The sequence below is a fragment of the Phalacrocorax aristotelis genome, chromosome 7 (assembly GCF_949628215.1).
Source record: "Phalacrocorax aristotelis chromosome 7, bGulAri2.1, whole genome shotgun sequence".
Taxonomy (NCBI): domain Eukaryota; kingdom Metazoa; phylum Chordata; class Aves; order Suliformes; family Phalacrocoracidae; genus Phalacrocorax; species Phalacrocorax aristotelis.
In genome coordinates, this window is record NC_134282.1 from 28,416,282 (window position 1) to 28,435,107 (window position 18,826).

The 18,826-nt window shown below is 47.3% G+C and overlaps 1 protein-coding gene across 2 annotated transcripts in view; it reads left to right on the forward strand.

Annotated features, from left to right (window-relative positions):
• VPS8 (VPS8 subunit of CORVET complex) overlaps positions 1 to 18,267 on the forward strand; it is a 94,161-nt gene extending 75,894 nt beyond the window's left edge. For both annotated transcript variants that reach the window (XM_075099484.1, XM_075099485.1), the window contains exons 41-45: positions 2,775 to 2,855; positions 4,252 to 4,421; positions 5,074 to 5,242; positions 16,690 to 16,770; positions 17,478 to 18,267. In XM_075099484.1, the coding sequence (XP_074955585.1) occupies positions 2,775 to 2,855; positions 4,252 to 4,421; positions 5,074 to 5,242; positions 16,690 to 16,770; positions 17,478 to 17,627 (651 nt within the window). In that variant the 3' untranslated portion in view covers positions 17,628 to 18,267. The remainder of the gene's footprint in view (positions 1 to 2,774; positions 2,856 to 4,251; positions 4,422 to 5,073; positions 5,243 to 16,689; positions 16,771 to 17,477) is intronic.
• Positions 18,268 to 18,826: the final 559 nt, after the last annotated feature.

Below are 18,826 nucleotides of genomic sequence, written 5' to 3' on the forward strand. Positions count from 1 at the left end.
GCTATATAATATTGTGTGTCACCTCTGTGTTGTATCAATGATATCAGAGTACGAGCCTCCCAACCCATGGAAGATCAACTATGAAACAAGCCGTGCAGCAGTGATGGAACGATGACTGACTCGGTATGCAGCAACCCAACGCCACACACCATCTCTCCCACCCGGAAAGACTGATACAACAGATGGAGCCCAGAGTCATGGACTGCGTGAACTCAATGGACATTTTAATGGACATTTTACAGGGAAGATCCATGAACTAAGGGAATGATGTCTGTGTATTATGTTAAAGGATGGGAAGGGGAGGGGTGGTGGTTGGTACGGTTGTATTGCATCATATGGGACCTGGGCATGGTGTAAGTGGTATGGAATAAGGGGTGGAGAATGTGCTGGTTTTGGCTGAGAAGGGGTTAATTCTCCTCACTGTGGGGGTCAGCTACCTTTCCAGCTTCCCGCGCTCTGCCGCGTGGCGTGGCAGGGGGGGCTGGGAGGGGCAGGGCCATGGTGGGGGCGGCTGACCCCGACTGGCCAATGGCAGGTTCATTCCATACCATGTGACACCATGACCAGTATATTGAGGGGGGGCAGTGGCAGCGCGCGGGCGGCGCGGCGTCGGGTCGGCGGGCGGCGAGCGGCTGCGGCGCGTGCGGTTTGTTCCGGCGGTTCGTTCCCCCTCTCCCCTCCCCTCCCTTCCCCCCTCCCCCGGGGCTTTGCGCCTCTCGTTGTTCTCCTTCACATTGCATTTCTACTGTTGTTTCTTTTAATTTTCATTATTAAACTGTTCTTATCCCAACCCACGAGCGTTACCCTTCTGATTCTCTCCCCCATCTACCGGTGGGGGAGTGAGCGAGCGACTGTGTGGGGCTGAGCTGCCGCTAAACCACGACACACTGTCTCCATCATTTTTCTACTTTCTCTGTTAGTTTCCTTTTCATATCGTGCCAGTCTATTTTTGCCAATGTCTTGTCCATTCCACCAGTCAGCTTCTCTCAGCTTCCAGCAGGCTTCCCCCAGTATCCCTCTACTGCTTCTCAGCAGGGCAAAATGCTTTTTTCCAGGTCCAATTCAATGACTGTCAGTCTCAGGCATTTGCATGTAACACAAAGATGAATTTCCCTGAAAAATTCAAAGATTAATTCCCTCTTTTGGGGCATTCCTGGATAGTCTTGTTCTGCTTCTAAGAATGTGTGTGCCTCGCTGGTGCCAGTTTGGGGTGGAGAGTGCACAGCCTTGCTCTTTTGCAGGCCAGACTGTGTAGGCCACAGAGACAGAACTGAAGCTGGGCAGCTACGGAGTGTGGATCACACCACTGCAGTAGCCAGTAGTGGATCCTGCTACTAATCTGACTCTTCTTCCTTGCTTCCCATTTATTTTAAAGAAACAATGGCTGGATCCTAGCCAGTTAGCCAACAGCTTGCAGGGCATCTTCTTTAGGAGAATGTCATGGTGGTACATTCTAGTCTGATCTTGTTGCTGCTGCGAAGACAAGTAGGAGGAAGTTGTGTTCCTGGCACGTGTGTGTTGGAAGTGGTGCCATGTTGCATGTTGGTAGGAGGACAGGGCATCTCTGCAGCTGCATGGAGATGTCTTTCAGGGTCAGTTCTGCCCAGGAGACACTAGTGCTGGTGGCTGCTAGCGCTTGTGGCCACTAAGAGCTGTCACCAAACTCTCACCATGTGGGTTGTTGGGCAGAGGTATTTCCTGGGATGGTCCAGTGTGCCCATGAGCAAGAGCCTGTTCTCTTGGTGTGCAACAGAGCCTGGCAGGGGGGAAGGGCATCGCACAAGTCTCCCCTCTTCCAGTGCTTTGCCCATCTCTGCCTGTTTGAGAGGGTGCGTGCTGTCATGGAGAGCAGCTCACAAAGGGCTCCTCGCTAAGCTCACCCCAGAGCAGGGTGATGCACCCTAGACCGGGGTTCCTGTCCTGCACTGAGTGATGCTTCAGAGGGTGCCAGGGTGGCTGTGGGGAAGGGGACATTTGGTTTGAACCAGGCCTGAGGGAAGGTGTTTGAGATTCACCAGGGCAATGATTTGTATCACAATCCTTCACTTGTGCTGGGACATGGAAATAAAGCTGGTCAGGGCATGTGGAAAAAATTTCTGCAGCAATAGAAGAGCCTGCCAGGCCCTCATTTCCTAGAATGATATTCTGTCATCTTGGATGTGAGACCAGGGTTCCTGCATACTGCTGTGCAGCTGCACAGCCCACTGGATCTGCGTGTTTTCAACCTGCAGCTGAGGGAGGGGGTGTTGAATGAGCTTCGGATTCTGTGAATGCACAGAAACTGAGGAGTGAATTACCTTCTGACCTGGGCAAAAGCACACTGGTGGTGTGGGGCCTGGAGCCCTTCAGGCAGCCTGGGAGCTCACTGACCAGCAAACACCCGTCTCAGCTGGTGTCAAGCGGCAGCACAGAGGGAGTTGGTACCTCCTGTGTCACTGCAGGGTGTTTTCTGCTGTTTTTTCCGTATTCCTCAAACGCACTCTCCAGTCAGCTCTTGTGTCTGCTGAGTGAAGTTTCCAAGGTCACGTTTGAAGTCTTTTGACCCAAGCATGGTAATTAGTATTGATGTTGTCATCTAGTCAGTTTTGCTAATTACCAATTTTGCCATCAATACATAGGATTATTCTGCTGTCCTTGCACATGTACAGCATCTTTAAGTATCAAGTCCTAACTTCTGTTTGTGATGACAATCTGAAGGAAAAAAGAAAAATTTAAAAAAAGCCAGAATGGTTATATCCTGTTATTCAGCCGCAGGTTTTCGTTTCTTCATGCAGGATCCAGTTTATGGAAAAGGGAAACTTGGAGAAATTCAAGGACTTGTCCTGGGAATGCTGGACACTTTTAACTATGAACAAGTAAGTTGCATGCGTTTGTGTTCTGTCCACTGCTGTATACAGGGATTACTTTTAGCTCTCTAGCCTACTGCTCTCTCTCATTTGCCATTTCTTTCTGCAGGGCAAAGTAAATGGGCATGCAGGTGATTTATATTTTTGTGTCTGGGGGAAGGGGAATGAGTTTGTGTTGCTCACAGACAGACAGCAAGTGAAGGGCCTGGCAAGTACATAGTGATCTGAACACCTCTGTAGTTCAGTTTTATGTTAAGTGTACTGGAAGGATAAACGTTTGCTTTTTCTCCAGCTCAGCCTGCAGTTAGGGATTCAAAGGTGCAAAACCAGTATGTTTTGTCTTTTTATGGGGCTTTAAATAAGTCCCTTTTCAATTAGGCTGTTTTGCCACTTCCCAATGGTAATGCTGCACTTCCTTTGTCAGCTGATGAGATCTCGCCTTTATCTTGCTCTTGCCTTCTCTGTCCAGTCTCAAATCCCAGGCAGTCTTGAAACTTCAACAGTCTTCTAAAACTCATTTTCCCCAGAACAGAGTGCATGATCTACCTACAAACTCACCCTCTCTCATTCTGCCTACCGTAGGGCACTACCATCCCAGTTACTGCTCAGGCCTCCATGCAGCAGCATCCAATTTAAAAGTAAAATGGGAAATAGCTTTATTGTAGAGGGCTGAACATAAAGACCTGTTATCTCTGGGTTTTAGGTAAAGGTCTACTTTGAACAACACATGTCCTCTGTCATTGCCTGGCAGCTGTCTGGTACAGGCTGCATGTCACACCTGGACTAGGCCAGATGTGAACCAGTGGCACAACCTCTGCAGCCTTCTGTGAGTTGCTGCTGCAGAGCGTTGATAGACCATGGGCCAGAGCACCTATGCCTGATACCTGTTGTTGCTGGAAGAAGCACTGGCCACTAAAAACTAAGGATATTTTGCTTTTAGCTCTTCAGAAATTGAAATCTCAGTTGGGAAAAACTAGTGGATGAGAAGTGTTCAGTGTTTTTTTTATATTTGAATTGTGATAGTGCATTTGGGCTTTGATTTTTATTATTACATTTCTCCTAAAATGGGGGATGTAAGCAGTAGCTTACCACGTTGGGGGGGGAAAAGGGTGGAGTCTGGTATGGAAGATGACAAAATGAGCCTACCATGTCTCTCTTAATGCTCTTGCACAAAAATCAATACAAGACATGTCTACTTAAGAATGAAAAGGTACTGTCTCCATTAACATGTGATGAAAGTGTTTTGAGGGCCGTGGCTAGAAAACAAAGAAGCAATTTTTTAGGGTTGGTTTTGCTCTTAATAATCTGCTAATCTTCTTGTTATGAAGAATTGGTAAGTATGGAGCTTCTGCAGTCTGGAGATGACAAAATGACCTAATTATTCTGTATATTGTCTTCCATGCAGACCCTTTTAGAGACAACTACGAATCTCTTAAACCATGATCTCCACTGGTCCCTGTGTAACTTAAGAGCTTCTGTCACTAGAGGGCTTACCCCAAAGCAGGATTACTGCTGCATTTGTTTACAGCAGTACAAAAGAAGGCAAGAAACTGCTGATGAAATAATTGTTTTCAGGTAAAGTTAATGGGTGGATCACAGCTGTGATCATGTTAGTAGTTTTAAAAGGAAAAAAAACCAACTACTGGTCTTTGACTTGCAGAAGTAATCACATGTATTCCTGTGAGCATGTATCCATGCTGCCTTGCACTGTAAAAGGGCTGGCTAATCAAACTCATCCCAGCCAGCCTGCTTTGCATGCAGCCAGCTCTGCCTCGGCTGGCAAGAATGGCCTTACAATTCTGAGCGAGCTATTCAGTAAGCTGTTAGTTTACCTGTCATCTCTCCCAGCAATGCAGTTTGTGCAGCTGCAGCACCCTGGATTCATTTGCCTTTATTTGTACATCTTGGATCTACTGCAGACCTGACTAGATATTCTGTTGGCATCTCCAATATACCCGTCTGTGACCAGGTGGCTGTAAAATAAGACAAGATCGTTATTGCCTTAGTGTTGTGATCTGTAGCTGTATCAGCAAATGGGCATACTGTTATTTTTGCAAGTCTAGAAACACTACAGGAGGGTGTGGAGGTACAAAGGGAGTATATACACTGCTGCTCTGTATTTACCGATAAGCAGCCTTGTTTTCCATTGACCAGCGATTTCCCCTCCAAAGCTGTCAGGCTGTGTTACCTTGCTTTCAAGCACCTAGCAGAATCCTTCTCTTTACAGCTGTGGCCACTTGTACCATTCGCTGTGTCTGGTGAGTAAAGAGTGTGGAACGGTAACTAAAGGCCTGATGAGGTGGATGTGCTATAAATGCAACTCAAGTAACAAGGGGGGAAAACTGAGCGAGAACATCTCGGAGCTAAAAAAAGGAATTGGAGCATCCTTGGCACAGGTAAGGCTGGTGAGGTGGTTTCTCGTCAAGTAAACTTTGAGCAGTGCTTACAGATTTCATCGCTTTGTTCTCATGTCTGTCTTTGCTTCCAGACAAGCCTAGGATCTGTAACTGTCCGACAGGATCACCAGCTAATTAGTCACATTTATGAATGTCATTTTGTTTTGACGTGGGTATACAGAGCTGTGGAAGTCATGGAAATGTGTTCATCCAGAAAGTCTGGGAACTGCTAGCCAGTGTGAGGGGAAGCTGGATGCTTGCAGCTGATTGCCTCCTAGATCCATCCACCACTTTGTCTTGTTTGTGACAGCCTGGGATGGGCCACTGGAGACAGTTCCTTTCAAACTATTTTTAGGTGTGTTTTATATAAAACTTGTGTTAAAAGCTGGCATGTTCTTGTGGCTGGATTGTGGAGCCTCTGTTCTACCTTCCTCAAAGATAACCTGGCTCTGGGTGAAAGATCTGGAATTGGTTTGACTCGCTAAGTGCTTGCACAATGTTTTAAGAGACTTGCATGTAAACAAGACCGATGCAGCTGGATTTGGGTGAGAGAGAACAGATGATGAGTTTGTATTTATTGTCAGTATATGTGTGTAAGAAGTTTCACCATCCCTAATTCAAACAGAAGTCCAGTCTCAATATGCATGCAGTTGTCTTTTCCATGGCATGGTACTCTGGTTTTTAAGTAAAAATGGCAGGTAGCTTGTTGGGATGCCTTTTTAGGTATATTGCGCCGTGGGGAGCTGAACTCCACTGCCCCGTGTTCCAGCAAAGGCGGTCACTGATGAGGGTTTGTTCCTAAATGCCTCAAGGGTACTCTGAGCATTTGTCACTGCACAGATGCACGCAGAGCAATGTTATTCTACTTCTGAAACCAAAGTAATTCAATCTTGGAGTATGTTTTTATAGTAGTAGTACTTTAGTTTTCTTCTAGCAGATTATTTCCATTTCTGCCAAATCAATTCCGATCAAAAGATAGCTAACAGCATTAGTCAACTTCCATCAGCTTCTGTATTAACAAAAAAAAGAAGCTTCCTGCTTGAAGGGAGACTTCGGGGAAAAGTAATCTCTCAGGAATGTATGGAGCACAATGCAATCTTTGCAGTCAAATTGTGTTAGTTTCTTACACAGTGACAGAAAGAAAAGCTTTCCCAGGGGATTGTAAATTGACTGTGGTCCAAACAGTCTGCTTATAACTGATTGTCGTTTTGTGTACCGTCCTGCTACAGTGAAATATGGATACTGGCTCTAAAGTTAGGCAGATTCAGCAGCCCCATATTTTACCCTCTACACTTCTGCTCCAAAGGAATGTGTGCAAATGGGTGTGACAGACCAGGTTAACTTTAAAAGCTAAAGGCAAAATTAAGTACTAAAACTACATTCATCATTAAAGCGCCTGACATTTTATACCAGTGCCTTATAACTTGGTTATCACTGGGTTTCTCATGGGCTAGTCAGTCAGAGAACCCCTGTGTCTCCCCTTTGATACCAGCCTGAACATACCCCATAGCAGAATGAAGCGGAAAGTGCTTCAGATGATGACAGATGTCAGAATTGGGGCAGGGAGAAGATGCTTCCCTTTATTTAACTGATCCATCTGTAAAAGTTAGGGGCTGGCTGGGACTCAGGGCTTAAAGGGAGACGTGGAGAGACTGGATGGGGAAGAAAAGAGGTTACAGCACGGATCATCTAGCGCTAGCTAGAACATGTCCACACCAGACCATCTGAGAGTGTTGGATGCTTCCCTGCTGTCTGTTATGTGCTCTTGGCAGAGAACCCCATTGCTTCCTGCTCTGCGCACAGCCGGCCCAGCAGAGCTTGGCTCTGGCTCATCAGAGTTGAGCACTGCTTCAGGCCCCCCCACCTCCTCCTCCTGATGTCCCAAATCCCCTCTGAGTTTATGATGTTCCTCATATATTTAAATTATAATATTTAACTGTTGTACTTGCATGTGATTAAACTGTTGCACAGTCAGATCTTTAAAAAGCTGAATATATTTAGACTTGGCAAAAGACTGTAAAATCTCCAGCTTCTCCAGGAAGTTTGTTTGCTTAACAATTGCCGCTCAGTAGTGTTAATTAACCCTGCGAGGTAACGATTCATCTGACTAGGCAGTAGCCTGAGTTACAGAACAGGCTTTTTCTTCCAGGGAGTGCTGGGAATGCGAAGTGGAGGAGGTGGATGTGTGTATTGGCTGGCTTCACTGGAGCCGAAAGCAGAAGGGTGAGGAGGGTTACCTGGAGCACAGAAGTGCTTGCTGGAGGCAGGCAGGTGCACACCAGTGTGGCAGGGTTTGGTCTTATGCAGCCCCAGGCAAATTTAAGCAGAGAATTAAGCATGTAAACAGCTAAGCTTCCCATGCTTGTTTTGGCATGACACTGGTCTGTGCAGAATTGAGGTCTGTTTGGAAGGTGCATTTTCTCCAGTAGCCTGGTGGATGATGCTCAATGCTGGAGAGAGGAGATGTGGGCAAGCAAAGGGACTGAAGGAAAGGGGAGACTTGCAGTGCTTGCTCCCACCCTGAGCCGTATTCACGTTTTCCCAAGGGTCCTTCTCAGCCTGGGTCCAAGATAGCAGTGGCCACTGGTCTCTGGTGCCACCCCGGGCGCAGAAGGGATTTATTTGTTTGTCACCAGATTTGTTCAGCCTTTTGGTGCTGCAGTTCTCTGGTGAAGGGCTTTTCTTCATTCCCTCTCAACTCTGCTGACACCAGGCAGACCCAGAGGACTGTTGGTCAAGTTGCTCTTGCTTCCACAGCTGGTGTTTCTGCAAACAATGAACAGGAAATCCCAGAGGGAGGTTATGCTAACGCAGTTGTCCTTCCAGCCCTGCCTTCCCTAGACCCCAGAGAGCCAGCTCTGAAGCTTTTGGGACATTTTGCATATAGATCTGTGGGGAGGGTATTTCTCTGTGAACACTTTGAAAACCCTGAAAGCTTAGTCTATCTCTTGGCAAAATCTAATATGGTTTTTTTCCCCCATAGTGAAATCTTCAGTTTAGGTATTTATTTTCTTAGTAAGCCTTGAATTAGGAGTAGATTCATACTGAGAAATGCCACTGAGCATCTGGAGTACACTTCATAGTACCAATTCTGCTCTGTTGAAACAAAGGCTGTCAGTTTGAATTTTTGCAATGTTGTTGAGATTTATATGTGAAACGACAGCCCAACAGACAGTGTTTTCTCTGTCCCTGCTTTGCATGCATGGCTTCTGTAGCAATCACCTTGAGGTTGGGGGAGGTGGAGAGACGCCACAAGCCAGCACTGAATCTGTTGATAGCACTTATTTAAACGGAGCCTTGCTGTGATGACGGCTGGAGACATTCTGCCCCAGTGAAGGGGAACAGCCAGAGAAGGGCAAAGGGGCTTTTCCTCTGGTTTTGCTACCAAAAGCTTGTGCTTTTTTTATTACCCCAAAACCTTGCTGTCTTCTGTGTCTAAACGGATCATCCTTCCTATCCTCCTTACCTTATATTATACCATAAATGAGTGTTAAAAGAAATGAAAGCTTGTGTGTTTGCGGTGGTTTTTAATCCTTGCAATACTTTTTTGCATTGTGGTGTTTGAAGTTAATTGAAGCATATTAGATGAAAGCACAGTCGATGGGCTTCTGACTAGATATGTAACTGAAATCATCCTGATATCTTAGTTATTGATCTCCAAAACTTGTTACAGTGAGCTTGTTTTGTGTCTTCCATTTATTCTGCCTATCCTGCATACTAGGGATCAGGGAGAGGAACAGAGTCTTGGCTCTTGTGCCATAAGCTTTGCAGAAAATGCCATGAACCCCTAAGCTGACACACTCTGGTTGTTCTGTGTTTGAGAATGCGTGAGTTCTAAGGGCACCATTGTTAGAGCTGCCCAGATGGCAAACATGTTTTATTCAGGAGTTTAATCCTGTCAAGTCACACCAGGATGGACAATGAACATGATCCATAGTTAATCCACTCTGTCAGACTCTACCTTTGAGCTATGTTCTGCAGCCTGCCACCAGCATCCCTCTTTGCAACACAGCCTTACATCCAACTTGGGGCTTTTTGACTGACTTACACCTCTGAGGTGTTGGTACCGTACTGTATCATTTAACTGAGATGCGAAACGTCCCTCTGCAGCACATCTGTGTGCTTTCTATTGGGTAAGAATGAAGATTTAGGACTTTTTTTTTCTTCACCGATACTTATTTTAGAGCTAAACAAGCTAGACAAGTGACCTCTGCCAATCGGCAGACAGAGCCAGTTTTACCATTTTCAGTGTAATGGTAACTATCAGTTATTAGCTTGACTCCCAGCAATATCAACATTTTCCAAGGGCTTTAAAACTTTGAAAATATCCAGGTGTGATCTTTTTTTTCCCCAAAAGACAAGCAGCAGGTAATTAGCATTTTATGCAATTACAAGACTGTGCATTCTCCTCTGTAGAGAATATTCCCACATACTTATTAACTGAGAAAATGCCTAGTCCCTTAGTTTTAGAGTTGATTTTGGTGATAGATTCCTTAACTACTTCAACAATGCATAGGGAATCCATGTGAGGAAGGAACTGGGGACACTTTGTACACTGGCTTCTCATCAGCAGAACATCCATGTTTTAAGATTTCATGTAATATATTGGAAACAAAAGTGATTTAGCTAGAATAAAACCCGCTGCGGGATCTGAACTAGCAACTGGAGGAGGACTGTCACCAAAGCTAAAACTGAAAATAAAACACAAATTTAAAACCACTAATTTCAAAAGCATAATTATCCTTCAGCAGCTTTTCAATCAAAATTGACTATTTTCTTTGACTTTTCATAGGTCAGTTTATTCTGTTGGGGTTTTTTTTTGAGAAAATCAGACTGAACTGTAATTGTTTCCACCACCCATCATATATAGCAATCTGTAGCCTGGCAGAAGTTTCCTCTTACTGCCTAGGATGCAAAGTCTTGCACTCTAGGACCTGTGAGAGGCTAATGCAAAGCAGGGACAGCTGACTTACAGGCTTCCGAAAGCGAAGACCAGTGAGACTAGTCTGTGCTCCTAGGATCAGCCGGGGAAGGGTTGCGTCCTAGTTAACAGAAAAAGATGGCAAAATTTCAGTGGGTAATCGTTGCTTTACTTTACGTCTCAATTTCAAATAAACTTACGGTTTGATGAAAATTTCCTCCCTTTTAATAAAACATTTCATATCTAGGAGTATCTGTACAACAGACTTATTTAAATACGGTGACAGAAGCTGAGCTGTTACAACCTGTTGATATTCTCACAAACTGCATCAGTCTCTGTTGCCAATAGTTATGTGTAGTTTAGCACAGTGCTTGACAGTCATGTATCTGTTCTCCAAGGAACCGGCACAGCTCATTACATACGTCTTCACTGTGAAATTGCGAGCTTTCAGTCTGTCTTCACAGATCTGCCTTAGAGCACAGACAGGGAAGAAAGCGTGTGACTTTCCATCTGCTAGAAGAGGCTGCTTTTCCAGACCCAGCGCAGGCTGGGGAGTCAGTGCACTGCGCTGCCAGTAACCTCTTCCTGTGGAGCTGTGCTTGCTGCCGCTGGAGGGGGTGACTACTGCTCCCCTCCCTGGTTTGTACTCATTCCAAGCTGAGAAATAACCAAAAGGCCAAAGTGTTAAGAAGAGTTCAGGTAACTCCTTCCTTCTGATGTTCCTCTGAAGGAGGGGAGCAAAGGAAATAGAAGCTGAAGTTCTGGTTCAGTTTGTAGTCCCCAGATGGGAGGGCATGAGAGTGAATTGAGGCGGGTTCAATGGTTACTGTAGCCAAGGGCATCACTGGCTGTTCTGGAGGGCAGCTTTCAAAATGCAGGTGGCAGATGAACATCTGCCTCTTGTAAATCTCTTAAATGGAAAGCTGCAGTTTCCATGTTCCGCCTCCCTCCCCATTCCTTTTACTGTCATGTTGCACAATGAAAACATTGTGTTTTGTTGGTTTATATGTGAATTGAGCATGGATAGGCTTGGGCAGCTGCAGCTGAGCTCCCAGGACCAGAGTTGTTCTTAAGCACATTATAAGCTTCCCCCTTAACAGCAGTAAGAGATTGCTGCAGGGGTGTCAGGAGCTACGAAGGGGACAGATAGCACAGGTGTTTGCTTGGGTTTTCTGTAAGGCTTGGGGTCGTGCTGTCAATAAGCCTCTGGCAGGAGGGGTCACTAATCCATCTTATACCAAGTAGGACCTTTTCGTTCTTCTGCATGTCATTATCTTCCCTTTCTCTGTCCAAAAAACTCCAGTCATTGAGGTACACTGCACCTCTTGAGTCTTCTGTGCTTGGCTCTTGTGGGGCGCCATTTAGCAGCAGCTTAGCTCATGTTTCAAAAATGAATTATTTGCTTTCATGCATGATGCTTCTGTCCTCTTGGGTTCAGGCACCAAACTGAGATCGGCCTGAGCACAGGCCTGTTGTGCATCATTTTTATGTAATGTTTAATCCATGTGCTGTCTTGCTTCCCTTGAAGCCTGATACATTATAAATACCTCATCTGCCAGGCCATAGTGTCCAGTGAGGATATGTGGTTTCTGCCTTTATCTAATCCTGAACAGTGTTATTGCTCCTTCGGCTGAAGGAACCAGTGGAAGTCCACGGAAATATTCCAACAGTGCCTGGTCTAAGCACGAGCTGCTAAACAGACCAGCTAGTGGAGGAAGAATGGAGTTACGCCAGTATGTTTCTAGATATTTAATACAGACAGTTCTTCTTCCTCTCTCCTCACTGCAGTATCTCACATTGCAGCAGCAGTGAGTCTGTTAGAGCACAGATAAGGCTGTCCTCTCCCTTGCCTTGAGTGGGAGGTTTGCTCCTTAAGTTCAGCTAAGTTCAACTGGAAATGAGAGACATCTGCCTTTTCCATTCTGCTCCTGAAGAGATCAGAGGACAGAGCCATAGCGCAGACCTGTGTGACAGATTTGCTCCTGCTGCAGCAGTGCTGAGGGAAGGCTGCTCTGCAATGGGCTTTGGTGAGTCAGTGCTTCTGTTGCACTGACTTGCACACAGCAGGTCCCGGTTTGCCTGCCCCAGTGGTACCCCCTGCCGCTGGAGCCAAAGAGCAGCAGGCAGGGCCTGACCTGCTGCCAGGAGTTTTGCTCCTGTGTGCGCTAGCAGAGGTAAAGTGGTGAAACACTCTGGAGGCTGGTCTTGAAGCAGCACCTTCTGCTGCTATAGTGCAGCTACAGTGGCTCTGGGTCTTCCTCCCAGCAAAGGTTTGCCCACTTGCCGCATTTCCCAGAGTGTCTTACAAGACTCTGTTCCTACCTCCACAGTGATCAGCCAGTCCGTGTCTGTACCATAGCAGTGGTGCATTACAATGCAGTAGCTCCGCAGAGGTCTGCAGTGGTATGCTTTTGTTCTGTGAGGGATGCCCTGAGGTTTTCTGAAGCTCATTGACAATTTTGTAATGTTAGTGTCATTCTAGTGACTTTGGGTCAGAGCAGCTGCCTGCCTTGCTCTCTTTTTGGTTGACCATTTCAGGCTGGTGGGAGTACCATGAAAACAGCAGGTCCTTATCCTATGGAAAAGTAGATTTACCTAGTTTTACATTAATTGGCTCAGGTCTCATTAAAAAAAAAATGTATTTGGGTACCTTTTTGTAAGGCTGCTTGAGTCATGGCGAGGTAAGTGTCCAGCTGCAGGGGAGGAATGGCTGAGGTGGACTTGGTGTCCAGTGCCTGTGGATTTGGCTCTGTAAATGAGGTAGGTGGGTGTTGCTTTCATTCCTAGGAATCCCAAAACCTTCCCCAGGACTTCAGCCTGTATCTGCCCTGTGTTGTGGAGCAGCCCCCTGGGGTAATGTGGTGCTCTGATGTTCTAATTGATGTAGCGGTATCTTTTGGGGAAGGTGTGGCCCTGAGAGGCAGCACTTAAGTGGATCTCTTGGCATAACTATTAATGGTGCCTCTGCTTACAACTGCTGTATGATCTCCTTTGCTTAAGCACTAGCTGATGGTGGATTTTGTAGCTGTTAAAGATAATTGCAGGCTTAGGAGGGCTGTGCGGTGACTACCGGGGTGTGTGTGTGGAGTATGTGCAAGCAAAATGTGCAACAGAGATTAGCATTATGGTGGTGGGATCTATGAGAACTGTAAAACAAAAAGGAACCTTTCTTTTCCTCGCTGGCCCAGATTCTCAAGGGGATAAATTGTGTCTCGGGTTCTGCGTCTAGTCTGAGGCCTTTCCAAAGGGGTGTAAGGATTTGGCTGGAAATGGCTTGGAGGTGCTGAATGGCTTTGTACTGATCTAGACAACAATAAGCTGGCTGGCCCTGCAGGAGCACTGGAGGCAGAAGCTGTGTTGTGGGGTGAGCAAGTGAGCTGAGTGGATTCCACTAATGCCTGAGTGCTGATGCTGGACTGGACTCCAAGAGCCTCCCTGTAGCTCTTGAATGGAAACATGCCTTTAGTGACACAGTTAAAAAAGGAAAAGGCCTGACAGCAGTTGTTTCCATGACAACAGAAAGAATTGCCTGCAATATTTCAGCTCATCAGCCTGGAGAACAGACTGATTGATAGTTACATATGTGAGGTAGAGAGATAGCAGAAAAGGGAGGCAATTATATTGCATTTTCCTTGTCCCTGAATGCCTGTGGTCACAGCAACTGTGGAGGGCAGTTTTTCCTTGCTTTTTTTGTTCTTGTTTTCCAAGTGAGAATTACCTGCATGTCCCTTGGAAGTGCCTGTACAACCTACCAGCTGCAGGTACGTGACCCTTATTATCAAAGGCTCTCTGGTTCAAAGCCTGTGCCATAGGTGCAGGGCATGTGGACATTTGGCTCCTTGATTGGTGATTAGCAAATAGTTGTTTACAACATAAAGAATATCTTGGAGGGGAAAGAAGCAAGTTGGAGCACATGTCTCCAGCATAAGTGATCTGCACTCAGGACATTGCTCTCTTCTCAGACTGAGGAATGTCTCAAACGCAAGAGGCACGTGGCTTCAGGAGAGTAACGGAATGACTCAGGCTTCAAGAAACCTGTGGTGGGTTCAGTGCATCTTCCCCCAGAGCACTCCTGGGCTTGCCAGCTCTGAGCCATCTCTGGGACATTCACAGGATGAAGGGGTGGGTGGCCATATTCTGCCCTGGCTGTGCTTTGCTCAGAGCTGAGCATGTGATGGAGGAGCTACCAGAAGAGAGGGGCAGGTAAAGGTGCTGTGGGAGACAAACTCAAGGGTCTGGAGAAATCATTCCAGATCAAGAGGTCTGGGCACATGGCACTCAGGTGGAGCAGAAGACCCTGCCAGTGCAGGGTGGGTGGGCTGCTGCTGGGAGGGAGCATTGCATTGCCTAGGGAAGCTAAGGCTGGTGCCAGCACTGGTGCTCTGCGTGGTGGTGTGCCGATCTTCCCACAGTGTTTGTGCTCTGGGTTTTGTCCACAGTAACTTTCTCTCAAGGCAGCTCACTGTAGCTGATTTTCATCGCAGTTGCCGGTGGGGTTTCCCTTTTTCCTTGCATAGTGATTAAAGGTTGAGTCAAAGACTAAGACAGTGTGATCTCTGGCAAAATGTTGCTCCCTCTTGCCCCAGACCTTACCCACTGCGGACCACGGCTCATCATCCACTTTGGGCAGGGCTGCTCAGAAGGAGCCTTGTCCAAGGGGCCCTTAGCTCTGCCCAGGGCATAGGGCGCTTCACCAGGGCCATGAGGCAGAGCTGTAATGCAGACTGCAGCCCGCCCATGCAGCAGCTGCCACAAGCGGTACCTTAAACCTGGATGGCAGTGTACTACAGGCTTAGGATAATTGCAGGCTTAGGATAATTATTGGAGTGTGCTTTCTAGGGTGTTTACTGAGTCTTGCTGGCTCTTGTGAAGAGCTGATGGCAAGCTCTTCCAGAGAAGCTTGGGAGCCAGCATGCTGTGCCCCGCACAGCACCATGTCACCGTAGCATGTGCTTATTTCCACAAATAGGACTGGGAGCTGTCTTCACAATGCTTTTGAGCATGCTCTTTAAACACACCATAAAGCATGAGAAATACAAAGCAAGCTGGGTGCTGCAGCCCCAAAGGAGAATGCCTGCCCTGGGAGAAGGGCCTCGCTGCTGTTTGGAGTCTGTAAGTGCAGAGAAGAGCACACTTGTGCCTGACCAGGAGGAGTCCTGACTCCTGGGAAATCAGCCCGGCTCCAGAGGAACAGTGAAGCCCCCTCTGCCTTCGTGGAGCCAGGAGTTCAGCCTTAGTTCCAGTTGATTGCACTCCTTGAAGGCGGCAATACTAGTTCTTCATGTTGGGCTTGATCCATTGCCAGGGAGAGTTTAAAGTAAATGCAACTTCAGTCAGCACCCACTGGTAGGACTGTAGCATTTTGGGTTAATAGCCCTTGGGAAATGTATTTTGGAGAAAATATTTGAGAATGAACATTGAATGTTGCCTTAAAAATAGATCCCCAGAGACAACAGATGCCAGAGTGCTGCTCATGAGGAAGGCTGTTCTCCCTAGCTCCTGTTGTAGTTTCTTGATGATGCATTTACTTTGGAATATGAACAGAAACTTTCAAAATAGAAACATTGTGATGCGATAAAATGGAACAAACTGACAAGAATGTGTGATGCTCTGTCATCTCTCCCTGGGATATGTAAATGATGCCTTTTAAAGCGGTTTGAGTATGCATGCAGCCCTCCTTGCATTAATGCTCTTGTTGCAGGCTGTGGTCCTTCTATTTGCAATTCTGTTTGTCCTCACCTGCAACTCTAACTGCTCTAGCACTGCTGGGGTGACACCCTTGTACCCAGCTGCTCCTACCCCACAAACGCTGACACTGCTGGGCGGTACCACGATGTCTCTTGTGTCTGGTTTCTCAGGGGATGTGGCTGCCACTGATGTGTGAGTCACCTTCTTCCCACACGCACACTTTTCACCCTCATTCCCTAGCTTTTAGTCTGTAACATCCTACTGGGGCAAAAATGGACCTTAGGAGAGATACATTAGTAGATAATAGCCATTGGCGCAGTTGTCATTCCCCGTAACAGCCACACACAATCTGTGCCTGATCACAGCATGCTGCAGTCAGCGCTGTGTCAGGACCCAGGAGGGAGGCTGAGTGGGGCTGGGGGAGACTATCAGGAGACGATGAGAAAGGACTAGGGGGAGCAGCTGCTGCCTGGGGAAGAGCCCAGGGGGAGGCTGCTTGTCTGCAAGGAGCCATTACTTCTCTTCCCAGCTGGCTTTGGGGGAGTAACTTAGTATGGTTAGTCTGTCTGCCATCAGCTACAGACCCTAGCAATGAAACATTGTGAATGTAAGGGTATCTGTCTTTTGTGCAACAATATGGTTTTTCTATTTTTCTTCCAAAATGCAGGTGCACACAGTGGCTTCAAGCCAGAGGAAGGATGGCTAAAAAAGCCCCCCTGAACACGCTGCGGGCCAGCTGCTCTAGGCCCAAGGACAGGAGCAGGGATGAATTTCTGTGTATATGAACTTGACATCTTGTTGTGTGTTGTTCCTATAACCTTCTCACTCTCTTTATCAGACAAGTTCAGAGTCTGTCTTGGATCCTCAGCAAATCCAGGCTTTTGACCAACTCTGCCGACTCAACCGAGGAACCTCCAGAGTACGTACCACCTGCTTTCCTTTTGGTTTTAAATTGTGGAAGGATATTTTACATGTTGTCAAGCCAGATACTAGCACTGCCAGTGTGGGCATTGGCTTTTCTCTTGTTGAGTTTCCTTTAGTGCTGGCAATTTACTGTGCGCAGAGCTGGCTGTTTGACATCACAAGGCAGCCACGCTACCTCTGACAAAGGCCGGGAATTTGCTGGCAGTGAAACCACGGAAATGCCTCTGGCTTTGGGGCTGGGCCTGAAGATTGTCCACGGTGTGAGGTTTCTCACATTCTTTTTAGATTTGCAAATAACCTACCGTCCAGACACTGCATGGCTCCTGCAATAACACAGAAGGCTCTCTCCTCTTGCCCCCTGTGTTGTCCCATGGAGAGTGCAGTTCCCTCTGTCTCTTGCATTTTTCCTTCTGCCTCCTGCCTGTTTTGGCTGCAGTTGTTGACACTTTTAGCTCTTTCTGGGATTGTTTTTCAATTATGTAACTTTAAAACAACCTAAAGACACCTGGAAAGTTGTTTAGTCCGGGACTGTTGTCCTGCACTGAGCTCTATAGGGTCACTACATACCATATATACCCTTTTCTTTACGTGTTAAGTTTTTTTTAATTGCTGCAGGAAAATGTTGAGCCTTCCATGAGCGCTTTGTCTTTCTGCACCTTGCACGAGTGCTCCTAGGCACTCTGTCTGGGTTTTGTCTTGTAGCTCGCTCTCCTGACGGAACTGTCTCGTGGCCATGGTGGTGAAAAACATGGGCTCCTCAGCATTTCCCACAGTGACCTGGCCACCAGCAGTGTCTTCCAGAACGAGAACTTCCAGCTCCATCTGGTCCCCCCTCCGCTGGCTGAAGACTAGTGCTCCTGCCTTCAGCCCTGGCTGTGGCAAGGCCATAGCTGGTTTCAGGTCTTGGTGCCAGGAAGACTTTCCATCACGACTCTGGACTTTCCCCCTGCTCTGCTGCCTTTCCCGGAATCCTCTGTGCTGAGTCTTGCTGGGCGCTGGTGGGTTTGTAGCAATGGGTGATTTCCCAGCTCTTCTGCCACCTCTTAATAAACTGAGGCAGCCATGGGGCAGCTGGGTTGGAAGCTGTGAACTCTGGGAGCAAAACCAAGCGTGCCAAAGCACCACGCAGCACCAGGTTACCTGCGCTGTCCTGGAGGCACACGGCAGCAGTGGTAGCTTTGCCAAATAACCAGGTCAGCTCCACTCTGCTGGAGGAGTGTGACCCGTCCTGTGCCCAGAGCCTGCGTTGCATGGTGCCGTGTTGTTTTTGTGGATAGGTACCATACCTGAGTTTCAGTTGCAGTACTAGTAAAAGCAGTCACTTTGCCAAGGCCTGGCCTGCTGTCTCATGGCAGCTGCCGTGGGGCTTGGGGGCACAGAACAGGTAAACCTGCAAAAGGCTGAAGAATAAAGAAAATAATACATCTGTGAGCAAACTAACCCATGCACGGTGTGTTCCTACAAACTTCCATTAAAAAGGCCCTTGGCTGAACTTCCCTGTGTGAGCTGTGCACATGGGGAGTGGGTAGGAGGGCTGCTGGCTGCTCTTTTCTTAGTACAATTGCCACCAAAGCGGCAGGTGAAGCACAAACCTCCCCTCTTGCCTTGTTGTACCTATGTTGGAGCAGGGGGAGCATGTGTGTGTGTGTAAAATGGTGCTGCAGGCCCTTGGGGGCTGCAAGGGGGAGAGGATCAGCATGATGGGCACTGATGGTCAGAGAGCTTTATCACTAAGCTCAACCCATGGTTTCGCAATACCAAAGTGGGCAGTGTCCTTTCCCAGAGGCACCTTTATCACTCTGCTTACACAGCTGCAACCTCATAGCAGTGGTGTTTCTATACTGTTGCCTCTGGCTTGTGAAACACACTCCAGATCCTGCCTTAACAATGTGTTATTGGTCTGGTTATCATCATCTTGCCTCTTCCCCGTTTATTTTGTCACTAGCACTTGGGTGTTTTGGGGTACCATACCCTCAGGGTCCCAGCCACCCCCAGGAAGAATACAGCACCAGGTGGATGTAGCTCTCCACGCCAGAGCCGGTGGCTGGTCC